The sequence below is a fragment of the Ambystoma mexicanum genome, chromosome 2p, assembly GCF_040938575.1.
Source record: "Ambystoma mexicanum isolate Mex_15411 chromosome 2p, UKY_AmexF1_1, whole genome shotgun sequence".
NCBI lineage: Eukaryota > Metazoa > Chordata > Amphibia > Caudata > Ambystomatidae > Ambystoma > Ambystoma mexicanum.
Window position 1 is genome coordinate 523,265,222 of NC_090923.1, and position 16,122 is coordinate 523,281,343.

At 46.6% G+C, this 16,122-nt stretch overlaps 1 protein-coding gene across 5 annotated transcripts in view; it reads right to left on the reverse strand.

Moving 5' to 3' along the window:
* RAF1 (Raf-1 proto-oncogene, serine/threonine kinase) overlaps nt 1-16,122 on the reverse strand; it is a 1,232,906-nt gene that overhangs the window by 246,227 nt on the left and 970,557 nt on the right. For all 5 annotated transcript variants that reach the window (XM_069643941.1, XM_069643943.1, XM_069643946.1 and 2 more), the window contains one exon: nt 2,618-2,749. In XM_069643941.1, the coding sequence (XP_069500042.1) occupies nt 2,618-2,749 (132 nt within the window). The remainder of the gene's footprint in view (nt 1-2,617; nt 2,750-16,122) is intronic.

Here is a 16,122-nt window from a genome sequence, read left to right on the forward strand (position 1 = left end):
GCTCTCCTTACACTCTCATGGCTGGGGCGCATGGTTACGGTGAAGATGAATATTTTGCCCCGCCTCCTTTATCTCTTCGCGGCACTCCCTGTGGTGATACCCGAGGCCTTTTTTGAGGTTCTCCAATCCCGGGTCCTCCAATTTATCTGGAATGGCAAAAGGACGAGAATCAAGACCTCCACTTTGACCCTACCAAAGTCAGAGGGTGGATTCGGTCTCCCGGACTTCAGGCTTTACTATAAAGCAGCCCAGCTCCGAGTAATGTTGGAACATATGAGGGATGACATGGGAACATATTGGACATATATTGAGGACATTCATGCCCACCCGAGAAAAGTTAGAGCCCTTTTGTGGGCCCCCCTAGGGTTCTCCCCCACATCTCAGAACTCACCCCACCCTGGCGGCCCTCTGGGCGGTTTGGAAGCCTAACGCTGCTAATAAACAACTATCCTCTTGGCCATCCCCCCTGACTTCGCTTTGGGGCCCCCCTATTGATCTGGGATCCAAGGGATTCCGAGACACCCAATCTTGGTCAGACATGGGCCAGGAGAGAATCTCTCAATTGTATCGTGAGGAGGGTTTTATCGAATATGATAAACTGACCGAAGCATTGGCGGACAACCCTCCCTCAGTCTTCGAATACCTACGCTTGAAGGGGATCTTGACCCATCCTCGCTGGGCCGATCGTCTCAAACGCCCCCTCACCCCTTTCGAGACTATCCTGACCAATAGCACAACGCAGAGAGGCTCCTTATCTAGGTTCTATGGTGTCTTGATTACAGCGGACCTGGAGGGTAGACAACCTTTCAAAGAGATCTGGGAAACCAGGCTGGGCGTGCCTCTGGATGATCATACGTGGAGGGCGATTTTCAAATGCATTTTCATGGGTTCTCTGTATACGGCTGCTATGGAACATAACTTCAAAATTCTCCATTCATGGCACCGCCCCCGGCCACCCTGTCCAAAATGTTTAGGGACGTGTCCCCCTTTTGCCCCAGAGGGTGTCTCCAACTGGGCACATGGTTTCATTTGTGGTTGGAATGCCCAGTCATCCAGGTCTATTGGTCGGAACTACTTAGCTGGATTAAGGAAATCGAGGGGTTCTGCCTGACCTTACTGCCATTGGAAATCCTCCTGGGCACTCCCGCACCAGAGACAGAACTGAATGCGTTCCCTAAGGTCACTGGGGCCATGTTGAGAGCGGGGAGGTTAGCGCTCGCCCAAAAGTGGAAAAGTGCATTGGCCCCGTCCAAAGAGGAATGGCTCTGCAAACTCAGGTCGATTTTCATATATGAAAAGCTTACCGCAATAACTAACGACACCATGACGGACTTTGTGCAAGAATGGACTGCAGTTCTTCTCCACGAGGATTGTATTTCTATGCACCTGTAGACTGTATTTTAGGTTGCCTCCACGAGATGCCTATCTCCATTCTTCCTTGAGACTGTGATTGTATCCTTCTGTTTAATTCACAAGCTGAACCCACTGTGTCAAGTGATTCGTCTAATTGGTTCTTGGCAAGCAACCGTTCTCCCCAGAGCTATTATTGTTTGTGAACTCTCAAAACTTGGTATGTTGACATTGGGTTAGGGCGGGAGGGAAGAGGGTGGTGGGAAGGGAGTTAATATTGGAAAAACTGACAACCTGTTTCTTTAATTTTTTGTGTCTTACTGATGGAACGGGCCGTTTCGTTCAGCCCTATATGTATGTTGTCAATAAAACAAATTGTTAAAAAAAGATAGTGCTTTGTAGGTGACGTGGTCTATCAACCCCAACTTACTTTCTCAGAGATAAAAAGGACTGTGGAAGTCCCTCAACTGAGAACAAACATGGGTCAAATACCCTACAGTCTTTGTCCCAACCACAAGGGCAGTTCTCAGGAGGGTCTACAACCACGTTTTGGCTCACTGCACCCTTCACAGAGGAGAAACACCCATTTGCACATCAGTCCAACAAGGTCAAAACACATGTCTGGGGTTGCTGGTGGTACTCTAGTTAAGAGTTGAATTGTCTTGAATTTTGGTGCTGGACTGCCCTTGTGGGTGGGACAAAGACTGATATGTAAATGGCTGAGTGGAAATGGCCTGATTGGAAGAAATTCCATAGAACAGGGTATTTGACCCATGTTCGTTCTCAGTAGAAGGGCTCCCACACTCCTCCGAACTTTCTGAGAGAGCTACCACCACCAGTAGATAGAGTCAATATATATTAGAAATAACCATGTTCCTGCTAAACCCCACAGTCTGCGACAACAAAACCACTATCATCAGGCTGGCTCTCTCTCTCCGGCACTCTAGAAGAACTAAAAACCCTGCTCGTCAAGGAACAGTTACACTCATCCTTCCCCTATCTACTATTTATACTTTTGTAGAAACACTACAGCGCTCTTGATCTCAGTTTGACCTACATACATCACCAACATACATACATTGGATGTAAAGGCCTTTTTAATGGCTATCCTTCAGTGGCAAAACACTTTGCCACGTAAGGATAGTACATTAAAAAGGGTTATTTCATGGTTGGTACATAATATTTAAGCAGCCTCCCTTATCATAATTTTAAAGGTTCAAAAGAAACATTGTAAAAAGCAGCAGTTGACTCATAAAACATCACTCACCTGATCTCGATTTCGTATGTGAGAGTATGGCAACTCCCCAGTCATAAGTTCAAATAAAACAATTCCATATGAGTAGACATCGGACTGAAAACTAAATGGGTTGTTGTCCTGCATTCTTATCACCTCTGGTGCCTAAAGTGAATAAAACAAAAATACAGATGTCAAATATGTGATTGGCTATTTAAAATGGAGGTACAGGGTAATATTGAATACACTACATAACTACTCTTCTTTCTAAACGGGTTGTCCGTTCATAAGGAGCCAAGGTTATCTACCCATCTAAAGTGTTGAGCAAAATATTTACAGCCATGAAGCAGAACGGGGTCAACCACTGGCCAGATTTCAATTGTCTTAACACTTTGTATTAGTGCATCGTACAGGGGAAAACCAAATGAAATCACATTTTAGGATAAACTCAACATCAGTTTTGCTCTGGCAGATTTGGAAGTGCTAAAAGCAAAAGGTTATTGTAAAGCCCTGTTCCTAGACTCTCCAGACGAATTAATACAACAAAACAGATGTGATGAAAATGGTCAGGTTGCTCCAAACAGAACATGAAGAGCTCCAAATAAAACGTCTCATGACTTCATGAGGTCTCAAAATGTATATCTCACACTTTCGTCAAATTCCCAGTCATTGGCATTCATAGTTGGTTTGGCAGCATTCCTGAGTAGATGGAGTACTGCGCAAAGACCTCCTTCTATATCTCAAGCTCAAACTGGAGCATGTTGGTTTGGTCTGTAGTTTGTGCTTTGCCTACGCCTCGTTTAGCCATGCATCTCAGGCTTCCCCTTGCATCTTCCCAGTCCCTTCCTCCATTCTTGGCATCCCTGATCCTCCATTCATCCTGTTCCTCTACCCTTATCCAGGGAATGTTCTTTGCCTCTCCCTGCTGACCAACCTTCTCTTTAATTGTCCTCTTGTGGTTTACCTCCTCCTCTTTAGGCACCTCTATATTAAGGGTTGGTTTCTTCACCCCCTCACCTGTGGTTTCTTTCAACACCAATTCGTTAAACATGTCTAAGTAGTCCTAACTTTGCAATCTCTCTCCACCAGCGTGTCCTTGCTCACCCTCCAAAATCCTGGGTAACCCACTCCACTGCATCCTGTTTTTTTTCTCCAAACGTGTAACCTGTTTTTCCTCCTTCACAGCATCCCAGTCTCTTTTATCTCTCTTTCCCTAGCCTATGGGGACTCCCATCCTTCCCCCTCCAATGTCTGCTTCCACCTACAGACGTCTATTATTTGCTCTTCTCACCAACTTCCAGCGTCAATCTTGCTCAACTTCCTGGGTCTATCACTCTCCTCCAACTTCTTGGGTCTCTAGCTCTCTCCCACTCTCCCCAACTTCCTGGGTCTGTCCCTAACTTTCTGGGTCTCTCCCTAACTTCTTGGCTCTCTCTCTCTCCCCAACATCCTGGGTTTCTTTCTTTCTCTGAAGTCTGTTGGATTCCTCCTTCCACAGAGCCTCCTGTTCATCGCAATCTCGATTATCATCATTATGGTATTTATTGAGTGCAGACCTAGCTTCGAGAAGCAACAGAGAGCTTTACATGTCATTTTGATGTGGGACCTGGGGGTGGTTTGTTGCTCCCAATGAGAGATCATTTCACTGCTTGCCCTACCCTAGGTGTGCCCTTGGGCATAACTCGCTTAGCCCACCAGGCCTTAAGTTTACGTGTGTGCAGATCTCATCAGGTGGTTAACTACACTTAACTACACAAGTTTTCTTTCTTAGATTGGTCCCCACTTCTTGTATTTTTGGATCCGAAAACTGTATCCTTCAAGCGAGGCAAGTGATCAGGCACTGCCAGCTTTGTCAGACCATTGCACATAACCAGTTCCACTAAAGGAACAAAGACATCGAAGGTGCTAGTATGACAAGCCCCCCTCTATGTCATGGCGTGAGTAGCAAGGGGGTCCACCTTATGCTTTCCTCTGAACTAGCATTACCTGGTTTATGGTGGCACCTGGCCCCCTTGTTTAACCCCACCATACACCAGTAAGTTCAGGCAGAGGGCTTCATAGTACACACATCGTACAGTACATGACGTTTAGTTCCTAAAATAACACGCAAAAGCAGCATTGGGAATCTTTCCTCGAAGCGTTGGCCCCAATCTATCAGCAATGCTTGCCATACACAACCATTCACAATGCTGTTTATTATTTCACTATAGGGTGGCTCCCTGACGTTGAATGGTGCTAGAGCTTCCATTCCTTCATGTGCTTTCCAAAGGGGTGTTGTGAGCATGAGGAGTATGTTTTGCGGGTGTCCTTTCAAGAGTATAGGCGCTCAGGCACCCAGCGATCTGTGTGATGGCAGCTTTGAGTTAATCATGCCTTGCTCCCTCAAACACATTTGGGAGCAAGAGCTAGCTAATCAATTGGGGGCATGTTTCATAAATTGAATGACCCAAATGACCCAGATCGTCTTTTTTGGTTTGGTTTTATATTGATGTATGTTTATGGATAAATCACACAGTGGGCCATAGTATCTTAGTAACTTGCTACTGTACAGTAGGTACAGTATATGTATGTAATGTGATGATTCACAAGGTGTCGTCACTTCTCCCCAAGGGGGGATCCCTTTTCCATGAGGCTAGGGAAGTGCAGCAGCTACCCAAAAGTTTCCCTAGCAGTGGTTTAATGTGGGAGGACCTCATGAGGAGGGACTCCCCCTCTTGGGACACGCACAATCAGCTGGGGAACAGCCCATTGAATGTTGTCACTCCCAAACATTCCCTAGCCCTCCACACTGTTCAGAATCATTTTACTGAAAGTAAACCTATGTATTGTTGTACTACAGAAGACAAAGCTATAGCCAACAGTACTAGGACAAGGAAGAGCACAGGAGACATGAAGGCCATTGATTGTGTTAGTACTGGTACGAGGTAGCCCTGAGTAGGCATGAGGATCTAGTTATCAATAGAGACAAAGGACTCTTACAATCCGCATTGGGAGGAACTGGATACAAGGTATAAGAAATAAAGGAAAGCTCAGCCTTGTGGCCATGTCAAACCCTGCCGAGTTTGGGAGCAGGTGTGGAGGTGAACCAGCGCGAGTGATCAAGGCGCTGTCAAAATAGAGCAAAGAGGATGCCGGTCAAGTGCTGTAGGCGTCCTCCACAGGTTCTGCAGGAGAAAACACAGGCAGAAGATTGAGTAGGAGTGCAGAGCCGTGGAATGGATGGGAGAAGTACAGCACAGATGAAAAAGCAATGGCAGTGAACCAGCAGAGCCGGAGAGAAGACCCACAGTCCCAGGAAATCCCAGTGACATGCCACGATCCACACAAGGTAACGGGAGGTACAGGAGATTCAGAGGGAATACTAGGATAGAAGGGAGGCTGGTTCACAAAGCTCTCTCTCGTCTCAGTAGTGGGGAGCCCGCTACTGGATATAATCAGAGAAGGGTCTGGGGCCAGACATCAAATACTGAACGTTTTAGAGGAATCTTCATCGCAGTGATGGCATTAAGCCCAGTGATCAACAAAAAAGGATTTGAGACTTGGCTAACAATAAACCAGAGTGGAAAACTACACATCAAGCTGACAATTTTGAGAAAGAACTGTGCTGAGCAATACCAGGCGAAAGGAGGAATTCTGCTGGTACCGAACTAAGAGTTGTGCTAAAGACGACAGGGGAAGGGAGTCATTCCCCCTGGCCTTGTTGTGAACTGTGCCAAGCAATACCGTAGAAGAGTCAGTCTCCTGGTCTTGAACTGGGAGTTGTGCCAGGGAAACCAGGAGAAGCGATTAATTCCCCCTGGTTTTATTGGAAACTTTAACAATCTACACCACGAGAAGGGAATCATTCTCTTAGACGTGGAATTGTATAAAGGCTGCGTGAAGCCCGCAAGCTAGGGGAAGGGTATCACCCCCCCCTGGAATTTTTGTTGCAAGAGAACAGTATTTTGGACGCTATCTGAGTAGCAGTAGAAGGGAGCCATTCTCCTGAAGAAGGGACTTTGTTAGTTGTCCTTTAGTTGTTGTCTGAGGGATAGAAGTAGGTTGTGATACAGGATGGTGGAGTTTAATTTGATGGACCCATTAGTATTCGTTTTGAGGCAGGGAAACCCCTCTTAGAAGAGGGGGATAGCGAGGTTCTTTTTATTCACAAACAAAGTTCTATAACCACCACCATGTCACCATTATGCCGGTTTCCTCCTTCAACACCCTTTCAGTAAACATCATCATACATACTTCTGTTTTGGAGCCAGGAAATGGCGGGCTGGCCTGTTCCCCATAAAAAAAAAGAGGGGATATACTGTATACTGCGCTTACGGAAAAGTTTCTTTAAGGCAGTTTGTCATAAAGTGCTGATGTGTTTTAATGCCCATTTCCCACTGCAATTTGAATGCATACCATAATTAATACATCCCTGTTTCTCTCTATCAATTCTAAAAGCACACATATTGTACAGTACATGTACACCAGAGTAACATCACGTTTGCAAAAGTGTCCCACCGTATTAGCCACGTGTCTGAGCCAGCAACCCCTGAACACTAAATTTGACCTCAACAATGGAGCCCAACTCCCAAACCCCATTTTATGGAGTTCACTCCAGAACGTCCAGAAGCATTTTGCTCTTGCCGAGTGGGTTCCAAGCTAAGAAGTTGGGTGAGGTGTGGGAGCGATGAGCGCTTAACAAAGCGCAGATTTATTTATATATTATGTATGTTATTTATATATGAGAAGCCCCGCATCCCCTCAATGGTGAGTGTTCGCATTACAAATATCACTACAAATCTCAGTTCATCAAAAGTGGAATAATAATAAAACACATCACTTGAACTATCAGATATAAGAGATAGTTCATACTTTTTATCAAGCTTTTTATTACATGAAACGATCGTGGGTCCTCCCACTCCTTAAAAAACCGACGCTAGATCCTGCCATCCCTACTAACTACCGCCCCATCACTACAGTACCGTTTCTTCTCAAAATTCTTGATAAAATAGCATACCAACAAATTCAACAATACCTTGAACTCAACCACCTCCTAGGAGTCCGACAGTCTGGCTTTAGACCACAGCACGGGACTGAAACTGCACTTATCGATCTCAAGGCACAAATAGATGAGCTGAGAGATGAGGGCAAGACAGCACTTCTGCTACTTCTTGACCTCTCAGCTGCATTTGATCTGGTCAACCACGAAATCCTCTGCACACACCTTCAGTCGGCAGTGCATTTCTCACATGAGACAACTGAATGGATCCAGTCCTTCCTTAACAACCGCACTATGCGTGTTTTTCCCCTTCAGCAGCCGCTGACCCCATGCCCATTACCTGTGGTGTGCCACAAGGTTCTTGTGCCTCCCCCACCTTGTACAACATATTCACAAAGCCCCTTTTTGATGATCTAGATGGCCTGGGTATCACCTACACTAACTATGCAGATGACACCCAGATCCTCATCCCGCTGACGGGGGATTATGACAAGGATTTGGCCTTTGTAAATCGAGTGTACCTCATCATCCAGGCATGGATGGACTCTCATGGTCTATGCCTGAATGATGAAAAGACAGAAAACCTCATTTTAGGCACCGCACTTAACCTCAATAATTTAGGTCAAAACTACTCCTCTTTTGTCATTGACAACAATATCATCACAGTAGCTAAGGAGGTTAAAACCTTAGGATTCTATTTAGACTCTACGCTCACCTTCAAAAAACAAGTCAATGCCATGGCTTCCGCCACATCTTATACATGTAAACTCATTAGGGCATCCAAACCGTTCCTTTCACCAAATAACTGCATCACTCTAGCCAGAGCACTGATCCCATCTAAGATGGATTATTGCAATGCACTCTACGTAGGCAGTAACAAATACATTACAAATAAAATCCAAACCCTACAAAACAATGCCTTAAGAGCAGCCCTAAGCCTCCCGAGGAAAGCACATATCTCAGAGACCAGACGATCATACAATTGGCTTTCTACAAAAGATACAATTTTCCTTAAATCGGTCTCTCTGACTCATAAATGCCTACACCAAGCGGCCCTTCAATATTTGATAACGAGATTCACCAGACCGACTTCCTGCCGCCCCTCTAGAAAGGCCAACTCAAACCTCCTCCTTGTCCCAAGATTCAAACGTACTATGACTGGAGGGAATAGCTTTCCTGTCAAAGCAGCCCAATTCTGGAACTCCTTACCACCATCTCTTAGGCAAGACCTTCCCTATCCACAATTCAGATCTAATACCAACCGCTGGATCAAGGAACAAGACATCTAATGCTCTTGACATCTAATCTCTTCCACTACCACGCCTACTGGATTCTGGATTCAAATTGCATATCCTCTGACCTTATGCCTAGATATATGTACAACTTGTAAGTATGTATAATTTATATCTTGATGTACTGTCCTAATTGATTGATGTTTCCAACACTGTAACCTAGTTGGTTTCATTTACTGTGTGCCTTGTAACCTAAGTTTTACACTCCTCTTATTGCTTTGCGCCCTGCTACGCACGGGTTAGGTGCGCTTTACAAACAAACAAACAAACAAACAAACAAACAAACAAACAAACAAACAAACAAACAAACAAACAAACAAACAAACAGGCATGTTACGGCTTCTGTACAGGGTGGATTTCCACCATCAGCTGAAATGATTAACACAGTGGCTCCTATTGTTCACAGAAGCATAGACATGTGCTGGAAAATAACAAGTTACTTCTTACCAGGTAACATTGTTTCGATTGGATGTTCCTCCAACGTATTCCTCATTTTAGATGTATTCCATCCAGCTTTGCTGCTCTTCGGAAATGTTTTCGGCAGAGGGCGCCGTGCGTCAATGTCGTCGAGTCGATAGTCCCTCGAGGGCCTCCGTCGAGGGTGACGTCATCGGGTGTATAAGTAGCATGCGCAGCACCCGTTGGCCTCAGTTCTGTTGTTCCCCTCTTTTGTATCTGTAATCTTCTACTGTGTAGATTGTGCCGGCAGACAGTTATCAGCCTTGCGAGATTTGAGATGGCATTAACACGGAAAAATCTACAGAGGGGTAGGTTGGGAGGGCGATGAGGAATATGTTGGAGGAACATCCAATCAAAAGAACGTTACCAGGTAAGAAATAACGTTCTTCGAGTGGATTGTGTCCTCCAACGTATTCCTCATCTTAGATAGGCTCCCAAAGCAGTATTTTGCATAGTTCCTCTGGAGGAGGGGTCAGATTTTTTTTTATTTTTTAAATGCCCTTAGATGGCAGAGTAAAGCATTGCTTTTCCAAATGTTAGCTCCCTAGACTGGGAAGCATCCAGGTTGTAGAATTTTGAGAAGGTGTGAAGTGAAGACCAAGTTGCTGCTTCGCAAATGGACCTTATAGGGACACCTCTTTGAAGGGCTGTGGAAGAGGCGATGCCTCTGGTGGAATGAGCTCTTAACCCTTCAGGTGGGTCTTTTTGTGCTAGTCTGTAGCATTCTGAAATGCAAAGCACAATCCAGCGCGAAATTGTTTGTTTCGTTACTGATTGACCCAGCTTTCTTCCAGTGTAGCCTATAAACAACTGGTTGTCCACTCTAAGTCTAGAAATCCTAGAGAGGAAAAGCTTAAAGCTCGTTTTGGGTCCAGTCTGTGTAGTCTTTCTTCCTCCTTAGAAGGATGAGGTGGAGGATAGAATGAGGGAAAAACAATTTTCTGATTTAAATGAAAATCAGATATTACCTTCGGTAAAATTGATGGTTTAACCCTCAGCACAACCCTGTCCTTATGGAACACAGTATAGGTTGGCCCAGAAGATAGTGCCTGCAATTCGCTCACTCTTCTTGCTGATGTTAGAGCAACTAAAAATGCTGTTTTCCATGTTACTCTTAATGGACATGTGTGCATAGGCTCAAAAGGGGCACACATTAAGAATTTTAATACCAAATTTAGATCCCAAATCGGTACTTGAAATGGGTGAGGAGGAAACACATTAGTGAGACCTTTTATGAATTGTGTTATCAAAGGAATTTTGAAGTAGGAGCATTCTTCCGATGAGCGCTTGAAAATGGAAAGCGCCGCAAGGTAACCTTTTATTGTTCTGATAGTCAGACCTCTATGTGCTATGGTTAGAAGGAAAGATAGTACTTCCGGAATAGAACATAGAAAAGGATCGACACTCTTTTCCCTGCACCAGTTGCAAAACTATTTCCAACGGTACAGAGACTTTGTTGCTGGCCTTCTTGCCGAAAGCAACACCTCCATAACATCTGGAAGGTTCCAATCCCTGTATCTCAGCCTTTCAGATACCAAGCATGAAGGTTGAGTGTTCTGACCTCTGGGTGAAGAACCTGACCTCCCATTTGAGAGAGAAGGTTCTCTCTCTGAGGAAGACGTACTGGAGGACAGATGGACATATCTAGAAGGTCCGGATACCACGTTCTCCTGGCCCAATCCAGAGCAATTAGAATCATGCAGTTCCCGAAGCGTCTCAGCCTCCTGATGACTTGAGGAATGACGGGAATCGGAGGGAACACGTACAATAGTGGGAAATTCCAATCCACCACGAACGCGTCCCCCAGGGCTCCTCTCAGGGAAAATTCCCTTGAGCAATACCTTTCGCATTTTCGGTTGGTACTGGTTGCGAATAGGTCTATCTGAGGGGTTCCCCAAAGGGCGAAGATCTCTTGAATGACTTCCTGAGCCAATTCCCATTTGTGGGACACCGTGCTGTGCCTGCTCAGAGCATCTGCCGTCATATTCTCTTCCCCGGCTAGATGAATTGCCGTTAGAGATTCCCTCTTGAATCGCCCAATAGCAGAGCTGCATTGCCTCTCTGCACAGGGGTAGTGACCCCACAACCTCCTCTTTTGTTTAGATAGTGAATGGCCACTGTGTTGTCCGTCATTATCAGGACATTCTTTCCCCTGACAGATGGCAGGAAGGCCTTCAGCGCTAGTCTGATTGCCCTCAGCTCCAAAAGGTTGATATGTAGTTTGGACTCCGATGGAGACCAGCGACCGTTTATTGTCAAATCGTTGGCACGTGCTCCCCGCCCCAGGAGTGAGGCGTCCTTCACTACTGTGATCTCCGCCCATGGTTGCCAAAAGGGTTCTCCTTTTAAGATGTTCTCTGCACAGGTCCACCATAGAAGGCCTTGTTCGGAATCTGAAGAAGATCCCTCATTTGACCAAAGAACTGGGACCACTGAGTCTTTAGGGCCCATTGAAGGGATCTCATCCTCAAGCATGCCTCTGGCACCAGAAAAATGCAGGATGCCATGAGGCCGAGCAACCGTAGAAAGTCGTAAGCCTGCAGATTTTGGGCATTTTGGAATTTTGAAACCATCTGAAGAATGTCTTGAGCCCTCGTCTTGGGAGGCGAGCTCTTTCCCAAGGATGTGTAATACAGCTCCTATGTATTGAAGCTGTTGGGAAGGTGTTATTCGAGACTTCTTTAAGTTGAGGGAGAAGCCCAGTTTGTGGAGGAAGTGGCAGGTGACTTTCAGATGATCCAAAGCTTGCTCGGCAGAGCGCGCTCTGATCAGCCAGTCGTCTAGGTAGGGGTAGACATGAATTCCCCCTCTCCTCAGGTGCGCTGCCACCACTACCATTAACTTGGTGAAGACCCTCGGGGCGGAGGTCAACCCGAATGGCAGGACTCGAAACTGATAGTGTGAGTCGCCAATAACGAACCTCAGGTATTTTCTGTGCTTGAGATGAATCGGCACATGAAAATAAGCATCCTGGAGGTCCAATGACACCAACCAGTCCTGGAGTTGAAGGGCCTGAAAGAACTGAGAAAGAGTAACTTGTCCTTCCTGAGGAACTTGTTCAAGCTTCTTAAGTCCAAGATGGGTCTCAGTCCTCTGTCCTTTTTGGGAATAAAAAAATACAGGGAGTACCAACCCCTGTTCCTCTCCGCTGCAGGTACTGGTTCTATGGCACCTTTCTCAAGCAGGGTTAGAACTTCCTGCTGTAGGAGCGGATTTGAAAACTTCAACGGGTGTCTCCCTGGTGGATTGCGTTGAGGTTGCTTTAGAAAAGGCAATAGCCTTGGGCTAATATTTCTAGAGCCCACACATCTGAAGTAATGGCTCGCCATTCTTGCAGATGCTGCGACAGCCTGCCTCCTACAGGGGTTTTGTGGTGCAAGTCCTCAAAGTGGTTTTGTGGCGGATGTTTCAGCCGCTGATGGCAAAGAGGCTGCAGCTGGAGCTGGCTTAGCACATTTTCCTCGTCCACCACGAGTGGCTTTTCTTTGGCCCCTTTGACTGGCCATTCCTCTCGTCTTCCCGTATGAGGTATAATAACGATAGGATCGTCCCCTCCATGATTGTCCTTGCGCACGAAAAGGCTGAGGTTACCTAATAGCAGCTCCTAAAGATTTGGCCGCTGCCTTTAAGGTCTGCAACCTCTCAAGGCTCTCGACAGCCTTGTTGCCAAAAAGGTGAGACCCGTCCAAAGGCATGTTCAGGAGGCGGTTCTGTACGTCCGGTGCAAAACCCGACTTCCGTAACCACGCAAACCTGCACATTACCGTGCTAGTGCCCATGGACCTGCTTACACTATCCGCAGTGTCCAATCCAGATTGAAGGGATTCCTGCATGGCCTCCTTTCCATCTCTAACGATGGCTAGGAAACCTTCCCTTTCTTCCCCTTCTGGTATGTGCTCCGTCGCCATTGCGATGCACTCCCACAGAGTGTACGAAAATTTTGCCAAGGCACATGTGGAGTTGTCAGATTTTAATGCCATGCTCCCGGCTGAAAGTACCTTCCGTGCCCAACCATCCACACGCTTATTGTCCCTGTCTGGAGGGATAGACGAGTATGCAAGTTTGTTGGAAGCTGTGGCTGCCTGTATGACCAAACTCTCGGGAGTTGGATGTTTTGACAGATAGCCGGGGTCGCTACAGGCTGGGCGGTATTTTGATGCTAGGGATTTATTCACCAGAGGAATAGAATCCGGAGTTTCACAATTCTTGGCCACCCTGTTTTGTAAGGCTACATGAAAAGATAAAACTGGGTCTTCAGTGGGACCATGGTCCAATATGTCTGTCAAATCGTCCTGGACGAATTGGGCTGTTGGTTTAGCCCATCCCAAGTAGTCTACCACCTTTGTCATTAATTGATGGTAAGATGGACTGGCATGCTCTCCTGCATCTGGTCTACCAAAATCATTCTCAGGAGAGGTATCAATGCCACTTGCATTATGTAAGAACTCCACCAAATCCATCATCCTGCTTTCTTCCGATATTAAGCATTCTGGGACATTTTGGATGCCATATTCCAACCCAAAAGGTACATCTTCCTCTTCGGACCTCTCCTGATCCTCAAAAATTGAGGTCAAGGATTTGAAAAACTCCTTCCTAGGGAGAGGCTTGAAAACTTCTCTGGGAGAGGAGGAGGAGGAGGAGGTGTAATACTAGATTTTGAAGAAGATACATGTCTTGCAGTTTTCTCCTTCTCCAGCTGCCCTGGCTTGGTTGGAGCCTTTGGCGCCGAAGGTTTCTGCGTCGACGCCGTCGCTGACATTGTGGTCGTCGACAGGGTCTGCTTCGAGGGCGTCGAGGCGGCCTTCGGCGGTTTCCCCTTTGAGGTATGGAAGGCCTCGGACGGCGTCTGTGACCTCGAGCGGTCGACTCGACTCGAGCGTTTTTCGCTCGGCGTCCTGGAAGGTTCTCTATCCTTCCTTCTACGATCACCCGGGCTCGAGGGCGCGCAAGTGTCGGAGCGATGACGCTCCCGGCCGGCTTCCGAAGAAGGCGCGGACCGAGGCTTCGCTTTCTCAAACACCTCCATCATTTGACCCTAAATGCTTCCCACTCTTCGGAAGACGAATGTTTTGTGGGGCATTACATTTTCGGAGACTCGTCCGACGACGAGGTGGAGGGAGATCTATGGCGTTGTTTCTTCGACTTTTTCGACGAAGACGACGAGCGTTGAGAATCGCTTCGAGATCTGGATCTATGCCTTTCGGGTCGAGGAGATTTCTCCCCATGGGGTCTCGACTCAACGCTAGAGGCTTTTCAATCCTTCCGACCTACCTGTAGCTTTCCTCTCCTTTCTCGCAAGGCCTTTCCCGTCATCGCCTGACACTTCGAACAGGCCTCCATGTCGTGGCCTTCCCCGAGACACCACAAACACGTGCGGGTCCGTGATCGACATTTTTGAGCCCCACGACTTGCATTTCTTAAAACCCAATCTCGGGGTCGTGGTCGGCGTTGATGACGAGGACATAATTTCTTCTCGTAATATTATATTTCCTGACAGAACTCGAGGCGCGCCGAATGTCCGAAGCAACATACTGCGGAAAAATGGAACTGAGGCCAACGGGTGCCGCGCATGCTACTTATACACCCGATGACGTCACCCTCGACGGAGGCCCTCAAGGGACTATTGACTCGACGACACCGACGCACGGCGCCCTCTGCTGAAAAAATTTCCGAAGAGCAGCAAAGCTGGATGGAATACATCTAAGATGAGGAATACGTTGGAGGACATAATCCACTCAAAGAACCTGGTCAGAAATTGGATAGGGTGCATCTGCAAAAGGGCACCAAATGCCTACATACCTACAGTATGATTGGGAGAAATAATGTACAGTATTAGACTCCTATCACTACTGGACAGGGATTTCCATGGTAATAAATGTCCTTAGAGTAAACCCCACAACCCTTCACTGACACTACTCTACTTCAAACTAGCACACACCGGGGTGTCTAACAGCCACCAACATCCTGCTACAGTACCATACAGAAGACTCATCCAATGGAATGTGTGCGTTAATGTGCACTCGTCACACTTTGCTCCAAGAATTTCAAAAGAATTTCTAGTTTTCAACGTCATATTAGAAATAGGTATATGTGAATCATTTCGAGTTCCTAGAGTAGGGGTGACCCCTGAAGCTCGACCTCCATGTGGGCTCCCACTCCTTAGCCCAGGCATCACAATTCCCCTGCAACGATTCTCAGAATTCTGGTAGACTATCGCCCTACAGTCTGGATTTAACATTTACCCTGAGGGGGGCCTAAAGGCCCTGGCCTTACCCAACTCTCTCCCTCAAGGACTTCCTACTAAAGGATCTAACAGATTGCTATTTGTTCCATCTCTTTTCTTTGAATGGTTACTTCCACAGACTACTCCATTCCAAATCTCTCCTCCCTCTGTCATTTCTCCTCCTCACTCTCGTCTCTCTCACTGCACTCTCGTTCCATGGATCTTACTGGTCTCTCCCACTTCTCCCATCTCCACCCACACCAACTGGTCTCTCCCTACACTCTGCTTCTTATACTTACCTCTCTCCCACGCTTGGCCCACTGTTCTTGCAACTAGTGCTGCTCTCCTGTCTCCACCTGCCAACTCCCTCCTAATCTTTCCAACACTCCTCACCCCTCCACTACATCTGCCTCTACTCTCCTCTATGCCCCTGACTCATCGTCCTCCCTCTTTCATATACTCAGTCTGTCTCACACCTACTCGTAAATCCTCAAAATATTTTTTCAGTCCAGTCAGGTGTTATGTACAGTACAGCACAGTGGAAACAGCCCATGAGACATGGACATTAAAATGCGCTTTCGCATAC